We start from the raw sequence: 23,682 nt of genomic DNA, 5'->3' as shown, positions 1-23,682 counted from the left end.
AGGAACACAGGAGTATCTCCTGTAATATTTTCAGGATTTAGTAATACATTACCACATAATCTAAAATGAGGATAGCAGCATTTTGATTAATGCCGTTTGTAAAAAAAAAAAATTAAAAAGTCCTTCAAGGTAGCATTTAATTGTCAGAATTTTCTGCTACAAAGACAAAATTGCATTCTTACTTTTTTTCTTTTCTTTATCTGAATGACGTTGAAGGGGTTAAATATTACAGTCAACGTGGAAGATGTCGAGACAGCTGTGATATGTACATGAGCTTTCAAATTATAAATTTCCTTCCATTTCTCAGAAATGTAATCTGATTTGTATTTCCCATTTCAGCCTCACTGCGAGATCCTAATCCCTCCTCTGCCGGAGGGGACCAGTAATGCTATGTAAACTTAAGCACCGAAGGCTCCTGTAACCGAAAATGGATTAAAACCTACCTGCCAAATAAACTATGTGATAATGATCTGGACTGGAAGGGGAGACCAGACTGCTGATCAAGGGGAGACATTGTGCAAATATTCTTGCTACAGATATAGCTTGCATGCCTTTATCTTAATAAAGATGCTGGTAATTTACCAAAATACACATGCCTGATATGACAATGAGTTAAGTTGGAAAGTCAGATCTACCTTTTTTTTTTTTTTTTTTTTTTTTTTTAAGAAAATCAACTCTGCCACATCTGCTCAGATCTCAGAACTCTGCAGCTCCTCTACCTGACTGCATCTCCTTCCAGGTAATGGCTATGCTGCTAATAAAGTCCTATGTATTACATTGATGGCTTGCTGGTGACACTAGGTTCTGCTCCAACCTCTGCTCATTAGTGACAGCAGATAAGTAGAGGGTTAGCCTGTGACAGAGGAAAGTGCCCTGGCTCTGCAGCCTGCTGGTGCTGAACGGACAGCTCCCTCCACCAACTCGGATTTGCACTGTTTCATTATCCCAGTTTGTTTGCTGTTTTCTGTGCTCGTTCCCTCCCATCTGCTCTGTGTGTCTCTTGTAAATCGGATCAAGCCTGATTCCCCTCACGTCAAACCACATGATCCCATAAAACATTCATCACCTCTCAATCCCTGATCCAGCTCCATAAAACATTCATCGTTGCTTTTTCCTCTCACAGCTTCTCTCTCCATAGAGCAACCGGGGAAAGGAAAGGAGCAGTGATTTCACCACAACGCCTGGCAGCTAGAGGAAGCACATCACACATTGATGGGGGAAGACAGGGAGATCTCATTACCAGCTGTGTCCATGCTGGAGGAGGCTCACAGGTCCCACATGCACAAGTAGTTACCATTTGGGAACATGAAGATCAAGCAATGGATACTCAGAACCGAGGCTGAATTCTAGGATTGTTCTCATTGTTTTACCCTTAAAACTGGAGAGGGGATCCTGGATGGGGAATATTGCTGGCTGCATTGTGGAGTGGGATTCATTGGACCGAAGTTTGAATTTCCTAAGGATTGCACTGCAGGGATAAAGGAAACCCCAGAATGACACCACTGTTTCTTGCAGGTAAGCAATATATATATATATATATATATATATATATATATATATATATATATATATATATATATATATATATATTAATCCTGCGTTGTGTAGCGTTCATTTACATAATATATCATTAAACATGTTTGCATTAGATATATATATATATATATGTACAGTATATATATAATATATGTATGTAAATGTAGATTTATTTATATATATTTTCATTTATATATATATATATATTACATAGATAGATGATAAATAGATATGCACTAACTAGATTTTGCATGAATAGAATACATAGTTTTCCTCCCCATCTCTATCCAATGAAGTTTTTGCACTCCAGATATGATGATATGAAGTGCAATAATTATTGAGCATTTGTAAAGGAAACGTCAATTAAATCACTGACACAAAGAATACCGACTGGTGAGAAGGTTTTAAGATGATTTAGGGGCGAGAGATGGTGCATTACAGTTATAGGCTCCATCCACACGGCTACAGTGCAATACATAGCACAAAGTAGGTCAGGAATCCAGAAGGACACTTGGGAGGCAGCTACCGGATCTTGCGGTGAATCAGTCCCACGGGTGCCTTCAGCTCTTTGCTCCATGTAGCATGATAAAGTCATTTTTGTGTGTGATATAATAGCTGAATGTGCTTTTCATATGGTGAGTTTAAATCCCCCCTTGTCATCCCCCTGGGAGAAGTTCCCTAGTGGAGTTCTTCATAGTGGGAGACTTATTGAATGCATAGCTTCAACTCTACTCTGCAAAGACTGTGCCAGGGCTGTGCATACTAATTATCATTTTCATAAATGTGTAGCATAAAATATGAACATTGGGCTTCCAGACTGATATATAGCCATCTATCATGGCCCTCAGCTATGATTTCAGCGTTGTCTTACTCTCAGCATTTTAGTGGTAGTTTGAACAGACTTATTCCCACCTTAGTCTGTAGACGAGTTGTGCACTGCCTGTTATGCAATATTTCGCAGTCGTGATACTGTGGGTCAGCATACTCAAGTCACCACCATTACAGCAGGCAAGTTATGTACAGCGCCTACCCCATTTACAGGATTGTGGGTGTTTTTAGGGGCACTGACTGACAGAGAAGGTGATCGCTGACACCTAGCTGAAAAATAAATGTATTTATTAAAAGGAATTAGAACTACCAACAACTTGTCATTGTCTTGCATTGATGACATAAATGTTATATATCTATCTGTGTATATATCTATATAGTCATTAGTCATATATATAAATATATGTAGATATATATATATATATATATATATATAGATAGTTAGATATAGATATATATATATATATATATATATATATATATATATCAGACAGCTAGACACAGACTGACTGACTATAGAGTATTTCATCTTTTTAGTAATCCTACTCAAACAGATGTTTGGATTATAAAATGTTTGGATTATAAATGTAATTTTATTGCTAGCAGAGTGGTAATGGAGGTGTGTGTGTTTATATATACTGTATGTATATACACACTTATATATATATTTTTGTTCAATGCTGTGAATTTGGAGTAATTTACGCGAAATGTATCATATTCAAAAGAATGAATTATGGTGAATTATGTGTACTTTTTAATTCTGACAAAATCTTTTTATTATTTTGGCCTGGGTGATTTTTTTTGACTTGTCAGCTATCACACATATTAATATATGCCGTTTCTTATTAAGCCATACTAAACAATAAAGTATATGTGCCAATGCTTACCAATGATAGAATTCCCATTGCTTAAAGCAAAATAGATAAATATATAGAACGATAGATAGACATAGGATAGATAGATAGATAGATAGATAGATAGATAGATAGATAGATAGATAGAAAGACATAGGCTAGAGAGAGAGAGATGCCCATACATAGGTTGGGTTTTCAGATTAAGTTGCACTAGAGACACTGCAATCTACTATTGCCATAACATGAAAACAAGCTTTACCCTAAATTAAAGATCACAGAGTTTTTACATGTATTTGACAGCACTTTGCATGTGGCACAGGATATGTTTTATTACATTCTTTAGCCTTGTCATTTATACTGGTTAGCCCTTATAAGAAGACTTTGCACATTTGTGTTCTTTTCATTGGAAGACTTTCTAATCTTTTGAAATGACTGTTTCACTGCAGCCTTATTAAATCATGTGAAACTCTTTCAGGCCTACTGAGCATCATTTCTGTTCTATCAATCACTGTTCAGGCTGAAGAGATCGCAGCTATATAGTTACTTGCATTGAGGTTAATGTAATTCATAGCACCTATAGTGCGATTAGAGCTCTGTTATCTTGTCAGAGTTATTTAACCAAATAACATCCAGGCATGTAAATTATTCTACACAAATACAATATTATGAATTACACTTTTCTGGTACATTTTAGTTCTTCTAGCCGAACTGAAGTAATGTGGTTTATTGAACTTTAATTATACAAGATTCAGCATTATTGATCTAGATTTTGTCTGTATGAGAAGAGAAAGGGATTAATGTCAACACTGTTGGATTTGGATTTTGTGCTTTGATGTTCACTTATGAGGCCTATGCTACATAAAGAACATACTATTCAGCTTTTCCCTAATTGTGGTTTTGTTAGCATTTTATGAACAGTATACAAAAGGAATGAAATCTTCTAATAATAGTGTTAAAAAGTCTGCAGTTTTTTTGCCCTTGCAAGATGTTTTTCAGATGTGGCCTAGTTCCCAGAAGGCATAATTTATCTTCAATAGCAAAAGCAACACACAAAAATGCAGACCACCCAGTATGTGCGAGATGGAAAGGTTTAGATTTTATCTGGCTTATGATTCGGAATGCGTACAAACACAAAAATGTATTGAGTGCAAGCATACTGTCTTACGTGTAATTTATTTTCATTAAGAAAAACTAATTCATTCTAAGGAAAGAAAAGCAGTATAAGAACACAAAGTCTTTTTTCTTACATTCACAGCCAACTGTTCACAAAAATTGAGCAAGTAAGGCAATAAATACACAGGTGATCCTCGATCCTCGATCAAGTGCTAGTGTCTACCCATTATAGTCTACCTGGCAGCATGATCTAGTGGCTCTCAATAATACATTCCACCAGTTATATTACCTAAAGTGAGTGTCAACCCTATGTTCATGTAGGAGTGTGGAGATCCTGCCATGGCAATCTTCAGCAGCACCTAAAAAATCTGCAGCTAAAAAAAACATTTATTATGGACTCTTCACTTCTTAAATTGTTAAAAATAAAAGTTAAGGAGACCATCAGCTGTTGACAGTCTGCTTTTGTTGGGAGAGTTCCCATAAAATATGCTGATGGCAGGATGTCTAGATGCTGAAACCATCAATGATCATCTGCAACCAGCAGGTGTACATAGCAGCAAAGCTTAATATTGTTCTGCGGTGCTATCTCTGAGGAAATGAAGCATCACAAAAATGTGTCCTCCAGAAGGTGCTGCACTTCACGCTGACTAATTGATGGAGGTCAATTAAACTAAATAAGGAATTCCCTCTATTATCTCTGATATTGTAGATTTTACCACACATTTTGAGCATAGTGTAAGCTCACTTGCCACTTCAATGCAACTTCTTTTAAGTCCTTACTCGGCAAGTTGCAGCACTGCAGAGCAAAGAAAGCAACTCAACGTCCCAGCAGCATCTCTAGGCCAGGGGCAGACACATCATTGGTGCAATCTGTGCTGTCGGAAAAGTGCCAAAGAGGTAAGGGGGCCCTATTCTAGGTCCAAAGCAGGGGGAGTTATGCATTATGATGAACTGTTGGACTACAAAAGGCCCATAAATTGTTTTTGCACCGAGGCCTCTTTTGCCTGTGTCCACTCCACAGAAACACCGCAACAGAGACCACCAGACAGCACCAATAGATCTAACAGAATGACTAAGAATATATATGTATAATACCTCACACCGTCTTCAAAATGGGATCTCTAAACCAAGGAATCCCTTACAGATTTCTGTTCTGATAGATAAATAAATTGATGTAAGCGCAACTTCTAAATGTGCTTAATGCACAGGAATGTACATAATTCAATGAGTCATCCAATTTTTTCCCCTGGTGCTCCCGTCTTGACCAACTACTTCAGCTTATATAATACACAAGCTTGATTATTTCACTATGATTTACAAAGGATATACTAATATGCTCTGTCTGCCCTTGAGGAGGACATGAGGAATAGAAAACATGAGCACATCAAAGTAATGCATCCTTCTAATTAGCTTATGTTCTGCAATTGTTTAAGATTAATACAAACACAAGACACAAATACACAGATGAATCATGAAACTAAGTGTGATTGTTGTTCATAACAACCAGTCCTAGTTTTTATCTGCTCAGATCATATTTTAAAAAGGTGATTTGTTGCTATGAGAAAGCTGACATTTGCAATGAATGAGGCCTACATATGATGTGCCAGTTGACCTCACCATTACCCATTGCTTCCAAATTTACATATACCCCAATTATTCAAAGATACAATTTAAATATGGCTATGATTCCACAAATAGTTTGTTTGTATTGCAATATTGAACCAAACCATGAATCTCCACATGTATGTTTGCTACTAAATCTGAATTAAAGGCTCTAAGAAACAAAATTCCCCATTGTCTTCATAGATTATTTGTTGAAGCTTGTTTGCCCTAGCATAGGTAGGACCCATTCCTGCCTGCCTGACAATCTAGTGTATTAGTTGTTTGTAGTCTATAAATGGTTGTGGTTTATACAAATCAGTTATCCTCAATGCTATGATGGCTTTCTCGGTGGATTGCAGGCTCTGTCCAGTCAGGGGGATGGGGGGTGCAAACTGGAGACATACTACCAGTTGTGGGCAAAAAGGCTATCCATGGAGATTTGTATTCCCCTCATGTTTGTGAACAGCACAAACAAATCCATGAATGCAAGATCATTGCTTCACCCAAAAAAATTCTTGGTGTGCAAAACATTTTGATCAAAGGAATTTTATCATTTGGGTGTATATATGATTTGAAGGTGGCTTATGATTTTATTTTAGAACAAATGGGAATTACATTGCCAGATATGTGCTGGTTACATGTCCATTTGTGCATGTGAAAAACATAAATATGAAAGTATCAAATGTTTGTAAACTATTCCTTTCGACAGGATTTATTTAACAAGAAGGAGAGACACATGCCACTGATAAGCCTTCATCTGGATATTACTGTACAAACCTTGGGAAATCACCCATGAGTATCAGATGACAGTTCAAAGATCTTATATGTGTTTTTTACACTTTACATATTTTGTACATGTTATTCATTTTCTGTAATGTGTTTTTTCACAGTGTCATCACCATATTCAACTCTCATAGCTACCGTATTTTTCGGACTATAAGATGCACAGGACCATAAGACGTACCCCAAATTTTGGGGTGGAAAATAGCAGAAAAAAGATTTTTATAAGATGGGGGTCCGTTTTATTGTCTGAATTTAAGGTATCTTACCTGAGGGCTGGCAGTGGTAAAGCGAGGTCACAGGAGGCATGGTCCCTTCCTCAGGAAGCCGGCAGTGGCAGAAGTGGGGCAATGCTGCAGTCCCGGGGTATCCCAGTGGTGCGATGCTGTGGGTCTGGTGTCGGCTGTGAAGCAGAGCATGGATCAGGGTCCCTCTCTCAAGATGCCAGCGGCAGAAATGTGGCGACGCCACGGCCCGGTGTCCACGGCGAGCAGAGCCAAGTACATCACCGATTTCTCAGCTGCCATCTTCCTGAGGCCACACATGTGAAGATTGAGATCTCGGTGACCCTCGGATTCAGGAATATGGCTGCTGAGATCTCAATCTGCGCACACGTGGCCTCCAGTGGCCATTTTCCTGAAGCAGCGGGCTGCCGAGATCTCAATCTGCACATATGCTGCCTCCAGCAGCCCATGGCTTCAGGAAGATGGCCAGAGGGATGCCAACGAGGCACTCCGCACCACCCACCACCGACATCGAGCCTCAGTATCGCCACACCTCTGCCACTGCCAGCTCCTTGAGGAATGGAGACTGCTACACTACTGTCGCGACCCCCAGTAAGCCTACGTACAGACTATAAGATGCACCCCCCATTTTCCTCCCAAATTGTTTTGGGAAAAAGTGCATCTTATAGTCCGAAAAATACGGTAATTCTTTTTGGTACAGCTGGTATAATCGCTCACAGAAAAGGACAAAAGCCAGCCTTACCAACACCAGGTCAGATTACAATTGCCCTAGCAGGATACAGCAGACCCCCATGATAAAGGCAGAGGTAGCACAGGTGATAAATACTGATTTAAACAGCCGCTCACAAACCTACCAATTCATGGAGGTGGTGGCTGTGTTGTATTAAAAATGCATTCAGATAAAGCTTGTGTAGGAATTCCAGTCACACAGATATATGTGATGCACAGTGTCTGGCTTACAGTCTGTTGATGATGCTCATACTGCTAGACCAGGCGGGTTGCCCAGCACTATATAAGTGTACCCCAAAAGGCAGGATGCCCCAAGTCACCTAATTAACACTAAAAGGTCTGCAAAAACTGGAAAAATGTGCAATAAAAATGATATATAAAATAACTACATTGCATGAGGCATTGGTCAATATTTTGGCAAAAATACGCAAGCTTGCAACCCACATCAAGGGTCCTCATACTTGCGGGTTCTAACCCTAAATTAAAAACGGCTCACAGAAAAGGAAAAAAATTCACTCAACACTTTCCTAGTTCCCTTGAAGCTTCCTCTCCTTGTCATCTAGGTGAGAGGGTTAGAGGCACAATGCGTGATTTTGAAAAATCACCAACACATACCAGTGAGTTCATTTCAAAACAAATAGCATTGGTCAAAAAAACTGGACAGAAAATATTCCAACAAGCAGTTTAGTGAAATCAAAATAAAAAAATAGATAAAAAAGGGACAAGCTACTGAACATAGTAACATAGTAACATGGTTAGTAAGGCCGAAAAAAGACATTTGTCCATCCAGTTCAGCCTATATTCCATCATAATAAATCCCCAGATCTACGTCCTTCTACAGAACCTAATAATTGTATGATACAATATTGTTCTGCTCCAGGAAGACATCCAGGCCTCTCTTGAACCCCTCGACTGAGTTCGCCATCACCACCTCCTCAGGCAAGTAATTCCAGATTCTCACTGCCCTAACAGTAAAAAATCCTCTTCTATGTTGGTGGAAAAACCTTCTCTCCTCCAGACGCAAAGAATGCCCCCTTGTGCCCGTCACCTTCCTTGGTATAAACAGATCCTCAGCGAGATATTTGTATTGTCCCCTTATATACTTATACATGGTTATTACATCACCCCTCAGTTGTCTTTTTTCTAGACTAAATAATCCTAATTTCGCTAATCTATCTGGGTATTGTAGTTCTCCCATCCCCTTTATTAATTTTGTTGCCCTCCTTTGTACTCACTCTAGTTCCATTATATCCTTCCAGAGCACCGGTGCCCAAAACTGGACACAGTACACCATTGGGAATAAATTAGGATAGAAAAAAATACATATATAAAGAATATCTTAAAAAAAATAGAAACATTTGAATTTAATAATATGTTAATCCTGTTTTTTACATAAAAAAACAACTCAGATAAAAAATAAAATATAAACATTTACAAAAGCAGAAGAAACATAGAAATAACTAATAAAAAGTCTTACAGAGGGATGCAGCACTGTTGAAATTGCTAAATTGTTGGAGCTTGATCACAGAACTATCAAAAGTTTTGTTGCAAATAGTCAACATGTTTTCAATCTCTGTCAGCGGCATTTAACTTGTGTTTCCGGTAAGCGAGCCAGAAATCCCGCCCATCGGTGACCTCGTCACGTGATCGTGGGTCACCGATGAGCTGGCATGACAACCAGAGGTCTTCAACAGACCGCTATGGTTGTCATAGCCGGATTGCTATGAGCACCGCACGGTGGTCGGCGCTCATAGCAAGTGAGCATTTCTGCTACATACAGGTGATCTGATCATCACCTTTTGTGTAGCAGAGCTGATCACAAAACTGCAGCTTCTAGTCTCCCATGGAAACTATTGAAGCAAGCAAAAAAGTAAAAAAAATGTTTTAAAAAATATAAAAAAATGTAAAAGTTCAAATCACCCACATATAAAAAGAATTAACTCGATCGCTAAACAGCGTATTGAGAAAAAAAAATCAAAACATCAGGATTATGTTTTTTTGTTAACCTCTACATTGCAATAAAGTGCAATAACAGGCAATCAAAAGATCACATCTACATAAAAATGGTACCAATAAAAACATCAGCTCAGTGTGCAAAAAATAAACTCTCATCCAGCCCAAGATCATAAAAAGTGGAGACGCTACAGGTCTTGGAAAATGGCGCCATTTTTTTGTTTACCAAAGTTTTGAATTTTTTTACCACTTAAATAAAAAACTAGCCCTTACATGGCCATTTTAAAAAAGTAAAAATGTTATGGCTCTGGGAAGAGCGGGAGCAAAAAATAAAAAATACCTCTGGGCATGAAGGGGTTAAACATGAAGAGACCAGTAACCCATTTTCCTCCAGTGCTGTCATATTGCATAGCTGTAACCTCCCTGGAGTGTCCAGAAGTAACAGGTATTCAGTGCTCAGAGACATGGCCAAGGTAAGGGAGGCTGAAACCCGAACACCACTGAAAAAGATACATAAGTTGATAGGTCAACACTGGGCCAAAAAAGTATCTGAAGATGGAGTTTTCAAAAGTTTTATGGACTGATGAGATGAGTGAAAAGGTGGAGGTGGGGTACTGCTTTAGGCTGGTATTATTAAAGATTAGCTAGTGGAACCTTTTCGGGTTGAAGATAAACACAAAATCAAACCTACTGCCCGTTTTTAGAAGACATTTTCTTCAGGCAGTCTTAGAGAAAAAGGTCTGCATCTTTAAAAAAAACATGGTTTTTATGCAGGACAATGCTCCATTGTATGCATCAAAGTTCTCCACTGCTTTGCTTACCACAACCTTAAAGATGAAAAAATAATGGCATGACTCCTTCCTCACCTAACCTAAACCCTATTGAGAACTTGTGTGCCCTTTTTAAACAGGTGATTTATGGTGAAGGAAAACAGTACATCTCCCTGAGCATTATCTGAGAAGCTGTGGTTGGTGCTGGCCAAAAAGTTTTCAACAAATTAAGAAACTGAAAGACTCCATGAATGGATGGCTTATGACTGTTATTGAAAAGAAGGGCAGCTATATTGGTAACTGATATACATATTTTTGAAATGTCAGAAATTTGGTTTTGTACATTTTGAGTTATTTGGTTATTATTTTCATTTTAACAGATAAAGTAAAAAATTGAGATGGTAACATTTAAATTTTTCCTTTTGTTGCACAATATTTCTGCACAATAATAGTTCCCCCGATGATTCTGAAAACATATCTAAGAAAGAAAAATCCAAGAAAGAAAAAACTCTCTTTTACTGTTCTTAAACATTCAGGTTTCAGGTTTATTAATCGTTTGTATTGATCGACAGCACTGTACTTGTTCAATTATAATATTAACCATCAAAAATACAAATTTGTCTAACAATTGTGCACACAATATAGAAATAGACCCCAATATCAAATGATCAAAGACTGATTCAATGCAGTTGTTGTTTAATGGACTATTGGATCTTATTATGTTGTAAAAGCATGTGCCCACTGTAGGATTCAATGGTAATCTAGGAAGTAGTAGTAGCGGTAATCTAGGAAGTAGTAGTAGCTAAACATTAAACAAAAAAAGTTCAGTGCAAACTGGGCAAAGTTACATATGCATAACAATAGATAATTTAAAATAAAGGATCACCAATAAAAAATGGTTTGGGTATGAACTTTTCTCTTCAGAATAAATAAGACTTGGGCAAATAAACAGAAAATAATATATTATTAAAATATTTAAGAGTCGGAAAAAAAGTTTAAGAAACTAAAAAGATATTTAATCATTTATTTCAATTATAAATTGAAGTCTTCAGTATAGAAATTCTGCCATGAAATTGTATTATTCTAATTTAATGATTGAAATTGTATTTGGTTTTGCGCATGAATGTTTATTGTGTTTAAATCCCAGTGGCTTTTTTCTTGAGATCTATACTGCAATTGAAGCCACCTAGTGTTCCCTCTGCTGCATAAGCAGTTTGCATTTTCTTTCTAGATTGTAGAATATTTGTCTTTGAAATGGATATAAATCTTCCACTCAACTGCGAATATTGCATGTGTTTAGATGTAAACTGGTAAAATGAATGACACTGAAACCTTAATAGGTGCTTACAATGGTAATAAACTGTCATTTTAAAATTAAGAATAGTCAAACATAGCTGAATAATGTAGAAAATATGATTATGTCACATATAATATCAGAATATAACAATTTGAAGACAGATTTAAATGATTGTTACAAAATACTGTAGAAGATATAAAAACTATTTTTTGCATTACATCATTTCTCTACATTAGTAATTTAAGGTCTTTCTTTAACTCTGTATATTATTGTGAAGAATACTTTAACATTATCTCACCAAGCAGATATCTGTGTACTTAAAGTGTAGTCTTTGCAAGTGACAGGATATTTCTAGAATATGCTATCACAACTTGATGCAATCACAAGAACTCCATCAATCATGACGGGGACAAGGCCTCTTTGCCATGTTCTCTCTAGAACACCACTGCTGTCTAGGTCATTATGATACCACAATCAAGCAAATGGGGCTCAGTTTCAGCACCTGTCAAAGCAATGGTGGTGCTGTCCATGGAAAAAAATCAGAAGGTGCTTCACAAAACACTGCAGCCCCTTTTTTTCTAGCAATCAATGCTGATTCCAATTATATGGCATCAATTGCTATGGCTGTACATATACATATGAAGAATTTTTGCTTTCTTGGCCTTTTTTCAGAGAATATGAATGATAACATCAAAAAATTTTCTCCACTCATGTTTAGCGGTTGGGTGAAGCCATTAATTGTCAAACTATTGTGTTTTCTATTTTTAAATCATAATGACAACCCAAAATGACCCTGATCAAAAGTTCACATATCCTGGTGATTTTGGCCTGATAACATGCACAGAAGTTGACACAAATGGGTTTGAATGGCTACCAAAAGTAACATCCTCACCTGTGACCTGTTTGTTTGTAATCAGTGTGTGTGCATAAAAGCTGAGTGAGTTTCTGGGATCCAGACAGACTCTTGCATCTTTCATCCAGCCAATGATGTTTCTGAATTGTGAGTCATGGGGAAAGCAAAAGAACTGTCAATGGACCTATGGGAATAGGTAGTCGATCTGTATAAAACAGGAAATGAATGCAAAAAGATATCCAATGAATTTATAATGCCAGTCAACAGCGTTCAAACTGTGTTTAACAAGTGATAAATCAGGGGCTCTGTAAAAACAAAACCTCGGTCAGGTAGACCAACAAAAATGTCATCCACAACTACCAGGAAAATTGTTCGGGATGCAAAGAAAAACCCACAAATAACATCAGGTGAAATACATCACTCTCTGAAAACAGCAGTGTGGCTGTTTCAAGATGCACAATTAGGAGGCACTTGAACAAAAATGGGCTGCATGGTCGAGTCACCAGGAGAAAGCTATTACTGCACAAATGACACAGTATCTTGCCTACAATATGCAAAACAGCACCGAGAGAAGCCTCAAAACTTCTGGAACAAGGTAATTTGGAGTGATGAGACCAAAATTGAACTTTTTGGCCACAACCATAAACCTTACATTTGGAGAGTAGTCAACAAGGCCTATGATGAAAGGAACACCATTCCTACTGTAAAGCACAAAGGTGGATCGCTGATATTTTGGGGATGTATGAGCTACAGAGACACAGGAAACTTGGTGAAAGTTGAAGGAAAGATGAATGCAGCACGTTATCAACAAATACTGGAGGCAAATTTGCAATCATCAGCCTGGAAGCTGCACATGGGATCCAAAACACAAGTCCAAGTCAATCTGTCATTGGCTACAGCAGAACAAAGTGAAGGTTCTGGAGCGGCCATCTCAGTCTCCTGACCTCAATATCATTGAGCCACTCAGGGGAGATCTCAAAAAGCAGTTCATGCTAGACAGCCCAGGAATTTACAGGAACTGAAGGTTTTTTGCCAGAAAGAGTGGGCAGCTTTACCATCTGAGAAAATAAAGAACTTCATCCACAACTACCAGTAAAGGCTTCAAGCTGTCATTGATGTTAGAGGGGGCAATACACGGCATTAAGAAATGGGTTAAGTGAGCTTTTGATCAGTTTCATTTGGATAATTTGGGTTGTCATTATGATTTAAAAAGAGAAAGCACAGTAGTTTGACAATAAATGGCTTCACCCAATCACTATCCGTGAGTGGAGAACAAGTTTTGGTGTTATCATTCATATTCTCTGAAAAAAGGCCAAGAAAGCAAAAATTCTACCTAGGTATGTAAGCTTCTGAGCACAACTGAATGTATAGAGTTCTATACAAGATAACACATAATAACAAGTAATGAAAAACTTGACAAAAAATAGTAACATATGCTCAGAAATATTCTATATGCATAATGATGTCATGATAATGTTAACTACATTATTCATATATGGTTGTATTGGCAATAAATGTAATGCAAAAGTCCCAATTAAAAACGCCAAAAAGGAGAAGCCAAACATGTGATCAACTAGGTAAATTGGGACAGTTAAACCAGCATAAAAACTATAAACCAGCCTTTGATTTGTCGTAATGTTTAAAACGGCCAATGTTCAAGATTTTAATACTAATACCAGACCTAAAAATAAAAAAAATCCAAAGTTTGTATCAATGTGAGGGGGATGTTTGTACATGGAATATACAGTAATATGAATTTGAATATTCTCCAGAATAAAAAAGTCTTGGGGAAACTAAATAGTAAATAATATTTTAATATTAAAGTAAAAGAGTTGAAAAGGAGTAAGGGATAATCTTTATTGCCAGTGCTGGAGTTCTGGTGTTCATTGACTTGCCTGTAGCAGTTTCCTGGAAAGGATGTTATGCTGAAGCTGTGAATGATGAAGGTAGAAGGGTGGGAGAGGTTTAGGCAGGGTTACATGAGGAGTGCTTACGTCTGGCTTAAAGCTCATCACAAGGGATGATGGGAAATGTAGTCAGAAGGGTGCAGAGGACTCTAAGGAGGAAGTGATGGCTGTAACACAGGGCTGATGCCAAGGTACAGAAAGTGAAGCTGAAAGGCATAACATAAACATTCACAGAAAATGTATATGGGGTTATTTAGGGGCATTATCTTTAGGCATTTTTGGCAGAAACTAGTCATTAAGTTAGGGAAGTGGACAACCTCTTTAACTTACAAACTTTTCACATGGGAAATGTAAACAAAATCTTATTCATTTTCTCTGCAAAAAGTATGTCTCACCTTGTTAGAGGTATGTTGCCACTTCAGGTCCAGGAACTAAATTTGGACATTTTTTGTAAAGAAAAACAGAAGTATTAATTTCCTAAAGGGTTTTATTTCATTCACCTTGGCTTTAATAGAAACAGCTTAAAATGAGATATTGTAATGTTCATCATATACTCTTCATCTACATTCCCTAAGGTCTAGTGGAATATAGCTTGGGAAAAGTTGAAACTTATCTTTCCAGTCATATTGCTTCCTAGAGAAGAAAACCAGATGACTATTTTGTCCCCTGTGCATGTGTCAGGAGACGAAATAGCTGAGCAACATTCAATGATTTTGGCTGCATTCAAATAATATTTAATTGACTAAGGTTTCAATTATAGAGGGAATATCCTACTAACTTTTACTTTTTGCCTTGGCTTAATATGATTTATGACTTTTGTTTTATTATAAAAAAATAAGTCAAATGATTGCATATGAGGATTATTTTAGTCCACTTTTTATTTTTGAAGCTAAATTTCTGCCTTTTATTTTCTAGATACATAAATAGATACATACAGTAGATATGGGATAGATTGATACAGTAGATAAATACTGTAGATAGCTAAAAGCTGAAGCAGCTTAGTGGTAGTATAGGGTGCAAATCTAAGGACTTCAATCAAATCCACATCTGTCCATGATGCAATAAGGGCAGCACTCAAAGATTCAAGTACTGTATTTTGTGGATTATAAGATGCATGGGACCATAAGACGCACCTCAAATTTTGTGAATGAAAATAGGAAAAAAGTTTGTTAAAATAAAATGTTTGTACCTCTTACAATCCCATTTTATGGAAGCATACTGGAGGGGGGTCAGCAGCGGAGGAACAGGGTCTTAGGAGTCAGGGTCACTGCATCAGCAGGCCTGCAGCAGCTGGAGTGGGGTAATGCTTCAGCCCTGGGTTGGGAGGAGAGGGCATCCAGGCGTTGCAAGGCTGCGAGCCCTGAGCTCTCCTAAGATGTTGGTACTGAGCAGAGTTCTCCTTCCCATTGATTTCCCTGCAGCGGGTTTTGGGAAAATTGGCGCCAGAGGATGCACCTGTGCAGATTGAGATCTCTGGAGACGAGATCTCGGGTTTGGAGATCTCGCCTCCCGAGATTTCAGTCTGGGCATAAGCCACTTCTGGCAGCCATGTTACCAAAGCCCATGGAAGGGAAGCAATGGGAATGAGGATTCCCCTTAGCAAACGACATCTTAGGAGAGCTCAGGGCTCGCAGTTTCGTAAACGTTTGGAAAAGAGAGGGAGATTCACTAATCGACTCTAAAATTGTTGAAACTCATGTGGCATTGCAAATTTCAGAAAATTCGATCAATTTGCTCATCGCTAATGCTCAAACTATTAAATGAGCCTAAGTGTATAAAATAAAGGAATGGCAAAATAACTTTTAAAAATCAAAGCATGTAGTTGAGATTTGTAGATAGAATAAAGCTATCTTAAATAGAATAAATGGACAGTTTTACCAAAGAATTGGAATATATTACAGAGATTCAAATATGATCCTTCTAGAATTATTACTTTACTCAAAGCTAATCAATCTGAGATACAAGAAAAAGCTGACATCACATCTATTTATTCCCTATATGTAGCGTCAGGCTGTGTAAACCATTAAATTAGTTTCAAGACGTAATAAAAAAGAATCTGACGAGTTTTCAAGTGACATCCTAAGTTTGGGACTTTTAAAAGATCATACAAAAACTTTCCATTAAGTGTTGCTAATATGCCCTTATATAATTATGCAATGCAGTCATAATATGCAGAGCTGTCAATAAATACGCTTTCTTAATGTTTCAAGATTATAAATAATTCGAAAAAATAGGTTGAGGACAGAACATTAATGTGAATATGATTAATGATGAAAATAGGCAGGCACAGGATCATTATTACTGCTTAGCAAACTTTCTTATATTTGTGTGATTATGGGAATATATCTATCACTTTAACAGATTGGAGGATGTAGTCATTACAGCATGAAATCAATGGAACACGATGGATCAGAGTACAAAATGTAGAAGTATAAATTGTATAATGAGAATAAAAAATGTCATGCTGTTTGATTCCAAGGCCATCTCTCTCATACAAACGGACCTATTATGTACGCTGTATTCTGGACAGTAATGCTATTGTCTGTTCCTGCAGGAGACTCTTCTGGGTATTTTCTTAATGCAGAGATAGATAAAATATTAACAATGAGTTAGTCTATTACAAAGCCTACCTATGTACAAAGTGTAGGTGCATTATGTATAGAATCATTAATTATTAATCGGTGACATCAGCCATGCCTTCACATGAGTCAAATGTGGATAAAAATATCAGCTTGCGGTTATCCAACAGGGTTATTACCTGGAAAGGGAAGCACTAAGAAACTCCTAGCTGCATGTTGAGAGACATAATAGGAAAATATCTCAGCATACATTTCAAGCACAATTGGTTTCTACCCTGTTGGGTGCTGGCTAAAGGTAAAACAAACACTGTGGTGGCTTATGACTATGTAATAGTCTGCAAAGGCTAAAGGCTGATTCACAATTTTGCCATTGAAGTCATATATGTCTAGTCACAATGAAGTTCTTTCTTTATAGCGTATATACAATATAAATGCTCAAAGAACTGATCTACTTGTCATTGGAGAACTGTTTCAAGATGGTGACTGGCAGGCCCTAATAGACAAACCACTAATGTCTTGTGATTTACTTTCAAAGTCTTCTCTGATGAAATACACAACTGACAGTGAAGGTAATGTTTAGTTTAGAGAATATTTTGGAGTGACTAAATTACCAAGTATAATACACCCAAAATCAAAACTAAGATTATTATAATAATTTATTTGTATGCGAGTTGCAACGAGGGATATTTTATTTTATGAAACATAAATAGAATGTTATTTCTATTAGTATTTGTAAGCCAAAACCAGGAGTGGTGTTTTTGCTGCCTGGTCATTGTTTGTCCATTTTTAAGTTGGTTTACATGAAAGTGTAATTTTATATCCACCTTTGGGATCCTTTATGTTAGCTATTCATCAATTTGAACAATCCACTTGCTATTTTCCCATTTTCATGATTCTTTAGTAGTCGCAGCACACTCTATTAGGCCATGTTCACACGGCAGAAGTTTGGTCTGCATTTTACATCAGTATTTGTAAGCCAAAACCAGAGTGGGTGAAAAAATGAAGAAGTCTTTCAAGTCTTTGTATTCTTCTTTTCCCCTGATTGCTCCACTCCTGATTTTTGCCAAAAATACTGATACAAAATGCTGTCCAAAATACTGCCATGTAAACATGGTCTAACTCAGCTTTCATGCTTTAAGGGCTTCAGGAAGAAGTATAAATACCTAAAAGTCTGTAAGCAGTACCAAGTTGATCCTTATAGCTCTCAGTGAGCTATGGTTGTCTAGACCAGATGTCTTCTCCTTAATTTGTTGCTCCTCACTTCTTCTCCTGCTGTGGTTAGTAGTAATGACCTCCTGTATAACTCTATGTCACCACATTGCCTGGCTTGACAACACCACTCCTAAACATAGGTACTCTAAATGCATGCCAGTGCATGCCAACAAGGCTTCAAATATACTCTGTTAAAGGCCAGAAAAGTCTTTTTCTAACTAGTCAATTATAGATTCATGCCAGTGACATGGCAATCCTGAGCTCTTGTGAAACCCAGATGGATCACAATCCATTCTCCTTCAAGCCAAGCTCGTGCAGCCAGCTTTTCCAATCGCTAAGTCTTAGAACTGCGGTGAACACTTGTCCTTGAGTTTACACTAGTGTTTAACATAGACAGATTTCAATATATCACATGCGCCTTGCAATGATTGCCTGTTCTTCCTCTGTTATATAATAGGTTGGGGTAGCAGTTATGCGCATTAAATCTTATGTGTTCACTATGAATGGGGTGAATTCAACCATGTTCGTTGTAAAAGAAATGGCAAATGTGTCGATCATATTTAGAATAAAGAGATTGTTTATTTAAAACTATACAGACATTTTTCCTTAGAAATGGAGACTTTTTAATTGTGTATTTGTATTCTAAAAGAACATAAGAGAATGCCTTGCCCAATTTATTAATATAATAACACATTTCTACTGCAATTGTAGAGCAAGTTATACATAGAATAAAAGTATAAATCAGCCGACAAGTTTCAAACGAACCGTCAGTTGCCAGCAGGAAGCAATTGAGCCATTTTCTGAGACTTGTTTTTGGTGTTACACTACCATCAAAGTTTTGTCTTATTATATTGCAATCATCATATTATATAGCGCTTTGTACTTACAATTGCTCATTCTGCCTTTTTACCCAGCTAATTCTTCTTTTTTTTCTACAACATCACAAGATTAAAAACAGACTAGACAAATCCTTCTATGCTCTATATAGAAACAGAAAGTCAATTTTCCCCACATGAGTCATCGCAAAAGTCCCTGGAAGAGGAGGGAGCAACTGGATCAGGAGTTGAGAAGAATGTTAAATGTGGGGACAAGAGACTTCCTGTTTCTAAATAAAGCAAAAAAAGAGAAGAATTGTCTATGTAGAAAGGCAAAATGAGCAATTGTTAAGTACACAGTGCTATATAGTATGATGGATGCAATTTATTATGAGGCTAAAATCTTTGTCGGGAAGGCATCTTTAAGATATGAATATCCGCAATAGCTAGATTTATCAATCCATGAATGTTAAATAGCCAAAATAAAAACAAAAAGCTTTGCTTTCTGAAGGCAGTTTCCTTAATGCAGCAAACGTTTTCTCTCCTTTTACTGAACATAAGAAGTATGACAATGAGAAATATAGATTCCAAAATTTACATTTGCTTACCATAAAGTTAAGTTAATCAATGCTGTAGTATATTAGTATAGTTAAAAGTCATCTAAATGACTATACCCCATCACTACAGTTCCCTACTGTCCACTTATGTGTAACTTCATCAAGTCTTAGTTAATCTACTTTAAGCAACAGCTGCAAGATTTCAGAGCTTCACTTATTAAACATCTCATTATTACATCTCATGATCAACATGTCAAATGCTCAGAATTAGATTTCTTTTCCATACCTAGTAACAGACACCATCTTGAACTATTTACTTATCTGTAATTGTCTTGTTCCTTTACTTTTCTATTTACTTTACTTAGAAAGCTGCTAAGTTCCTTGATTATTTTACTAGGATAGTGTTATCCACATAGTCTTACACTAGATGGCTGTCTTGTCATTTTTTTCTGCTGCTATGGTATTTTAAAATGTAATGTGCAATATTTTATTTCCATTCTAATGATCTAGTGTTATTTACATCTCCCCGTTATTTATTCATAGTGTAACATAAATAATCCCATCATATTACTTAGTAAATGAAATATTCAAGATAAATTATATAACAGTAAAAGACCTTATGGCTAAATAAAATAGTTTTTCCATCTTTGTTCAAAGTAGAACCCATCAAATGTTTTCAAACTGGCAATCAGCTCCTGACCTTCTGCTTTAAGGCCTCAATTAAAATTGATTCAGTATTTTAGAAAATATTAAAATTTTAGACAGCTATTTCTCGCTTTTGTATACTTATTGCACATCTGGGAACAATAGAGCAACATTACTGAATAGCTCATGCAAGATCAACCATTTCCACCTGCCACTTTTCTATGTGCTTTATTTCACTACCAGATAAAGATATCATTTTATATATTTATACTGAAGTAGATTTCATTACCGTCATCTATGATATAAGGCAAGTGTATATTTGTAGAATGCATTTATTCCATAAAATTTTGACATGATAGCAGAGAAAGGGAAGTTCATAGGGAAGTAAAGTAAGAATGACTTGGAACGATGGCTGACAAAAGATGTTTTAGGAAAAATAGGCATTTAAAAGTAAATATTTTTTGATGAAATATAGCAAAAGTATTTTGAGATATTTGAGGATTTTCATAGTCTTTATGAGATAATAATACATTTTTGAGAAACGAAGCACATTCTGAAAGCCCACTATAAGGGTATAAGCTAAGGGCTGTGTCAGGTCAGCAGAAGGCTGTTATGTTGTGGCTAATCATATGCCATTTACATGGGAGTACTAGTCAATCGATTAGATTACATTTGTTTTGGGTACAAATAAAAATTCGGGCTGGTAAGTGATTACAATTAATGTAAGCAAGAATTCACAAATATTTTTATCAAAAGGTTTAACTTTGTGGAGCCCGAGTTTTCTTTTATGTATCCTGTTCTCATGAACATGTTAGTTAATCCATGGACACACATTTAAAGATATAAAAAAATCATGCTGGTAGCTATTGTTAGGCATCAGGATTCTCCCACTGTGCAGGATAGATCCCAAGCATGCTTGATGCTGTGGTCCCCAATTCGGGTCTCGCTAAGGCAGGTGCTGCTCAGCACAGACGTCGGTCCCAGCATCTTGCTCAGGCTCGTGTTATACACTTGGTTACTACTGGCTCTCCTGCCAAGTCTATGGGAACCAGTGATATTCTGGTGCAGCCCTGCGCTCCGGAGTCTAAGTCCAGAGATCACCTTACTGAGCAAGTCCATGATGTGGCGTCTTCTCATTGGTGGTCGGACGTAAACTGTGGTGGTGTGGTGGCTCCGGATTGGCCCACGGGCGATGCTACGGCCGGCTGGGTGTGAGTGCTTGGGGTGGAGCCTAGGGTTTAAAAGGCTCTCAGCGGCACACGCGGGCACGCTAGTATCGTTTATGTGTGGTATTTGTGAGTGGATACCCTACCACTCTGTTTGCACATGACTGAGGTTCTTTCTTTGGCAGATGGGGTTAGTTCTGGGTAGCTACCCATTGGCTTAGCATCTGTTTCCTACATGTGTGTGGTTAGCACAGTTGAGACACAGAGCAAGTCCAACCCTCAGGCTACACCTCTCAGGGAAAGCGTCAGGGCTTTGCACCTAGCGTCACATGTGCTCTTCCTTTGACTCAGCATCTGCTTCATTCTTGTGCGATTGACACAGTTTAGTTGCAGAGTGAGCGAAATCCGCATGCTTTTATCCCTGTGATTTTTAACAGGGTATAGTACTCAGGATATTGAGTGCAGTATCTCTCAGTCAAGTAACTAAGCGAGCTACTTTGTGCACTGTTCATACTGTGTGGCGTTAACACAGTGCGGTTATAGTGATCGCACGTTGTTGTGTCCCGCCATTGTTCACACTAGCAGCAGTTATACATCTCTGCATGGTGGACCCTGGGTTGCAATTGCACTTTATTATTTTTTTTTTAGTTAGTGCAATCTGCCAACCCTTACACCTATGGTACCCAAAACCAGTTTATGGTATGTAGATATAGGTTATGTTAGCAGACATCACCTGAAGAGGGCCCCTTTATAAGGGCTTTTTGCAGTCCTATAACTCATCATAACGTAGAATTCTACCTGCTTTGGAGGTAGAAATGGGCCCCCTTACCTCCTGGGCCCTTGTGTGTCTGAACAGGTTGCACAAATGGTCTATTCACCCTTGTATAGGTATGCTGAAAGACTTTTTACTATGTAACACTTGTAAAACACAAATAGCTGTAAGTGATCTTGATTTAAGCAAGTAAGCAATATTTTGATAGACATTACAAACGTCTATTATCCTGTTGTGGAGCTGGCCATTTGCCTATTAAAGGGAATCTGTCACCAGCTTTTTGCCACATAACCTGAGAGTATACAGAGACATAGAACCTGATTCCAATGATGTATCAATTACTTATCTACTTAGTATAGTTTGGTAAAATCACTGTTTTATCAGCAGGAGATTATCACTAGAGGATTAGAAAACCTACTGTCTGGCAGTCAAGCATGATCTCTCTATAACCCCGCGTCAACCATTGAATAGCAGCTTTCTGCAGAAGTCTACCAATCAGTGATCAGTGTTGTGGGCGGGGGTTAAACAGCGCTCGATAGTCAGAACTGCTAGATCTGCAGCACATAGTGATTTTATCTAAATGACAGCAAGCGGCTCAGTAAGGCTAGTTTCACATTAGCATTTAAATCCGCAGCGTTTAAAACGCATCCGCAAGTGGTGGAAAAAACGCATATAAACATGTACAAACACGTCGATTTTTAGACGCATGCGGTGTCGCATGCGGTTAAAAAAACGCCGCGTTTGTACGCATTTATATGCATTTTTTCCTGCGTTTGTGTTTTTGGTGCGCATGATGAGAAAATTCACAAGAGAAAAATCAAGATAACCAGACACCGCCAATGGGACTACAGAGGGCGTGTATTATGGGACCTCTATATATAGACCCTAGGGCTACAGAAATCTTAACAGTTTGCTACTGTATCCTGTGTCATGATGGATCTTTGCATGGAGAGCTTTTATTTCAACCTGGATTTAAGCATCAAGCTGTTTCTTGCCTGTGCTTTTGCTTGGGAGCAAGACAGAAATCGTGAAAGATGGAGAAGGAGACAATGTAGGCGTTTTTGGAGACACCCCATTATCGAACTACGTGAGAGCCGTGGAGCCTATCACACGCTCTATGCCTAGCTTAATGCCAACCCGGAGAAATTCCAGGAATACACAAGGATGTTGCAAGACTCATTCCCGGATTTGCTTTCTCGTGTCCAAGGAGCCATACGGAGACAGGACACCCAGCTCTGTAGAGCGATTCCACCGGAGGAACGTCTGCTGGTTACATTAAGGTACGCTCCAAATATAAACCAATGACAGTCCAAATTTTGTGTTTTCTGACATGTATTTTTTGGGTATTTTCCTTTCTTTCTTTAGCATAACCACACCATAAAAAGAATAGATTGTAATGTTTTTTGTGTTTGTTTTTCTTACAGATTTCTGGCAACCGGAAAGAGTTTATCATCCCTCCACTTCCAATA

At 37.6% G+C, this 23,682-nt stretch overlaps 1 protein-coding gene across 9 annotated transcripts in view; it reads left to right on the top strand.

Moving 5' to 3' along the window:
• The first annotated feature begins 382 nt into the window (after positions 1–382).
• RTN4R (reticulon 4 receptor) overlaps positions 383–23,682 on the top strand; it is a 393,010-nt gene continuing 369,710 nt past the window's right edge. The window contains exons 1-3 of one of the 9 annotated variants that reach the window (XM_077294899.1): positions 403–573; positions 667–739; positions 1,139–1,515. In XM_077294899.1, the coding sequence (XP_077151014.1) occupies positions 1,494–1,515 (22 nt within the window). In that variant the 5' untranslated portion in view covers positions 403–573; positions 667–739; positions 1,139–1,493. Of the gene's footprint in view, positions 740–848; positions 1,516–2,147; positions 2,172–10,550; positions 10,707–23,682 lie in introns of those variants that run through there. The other 8 variants (XM_077294890.1, XM_077294925.1, XM_077294932.1 and 5 more) reach the window with 8 other exon arrangements.

This window comes from Ranitomeya variabilis, chromosome 1 (assembly GCF_051348905.1).
Source record: "Ranitomeya variabilis isolate aRanVar5 chromosome 1, aRanVar5.hap1, whole genome shotgun sequence".
In the NCBI taxonomy this organism is placed as follows: Eukaryota; Metazoa; Chordata; class Amphibia; order Anura; family Dendrobatidae; genus Ranitomeya; species Ranitomeya variabilis.
The sequence above is the reverse complement of the archived record's forward strand: the minus strand, read 5'-3'. Positions and strand labels throughout refer to the sequence as shown.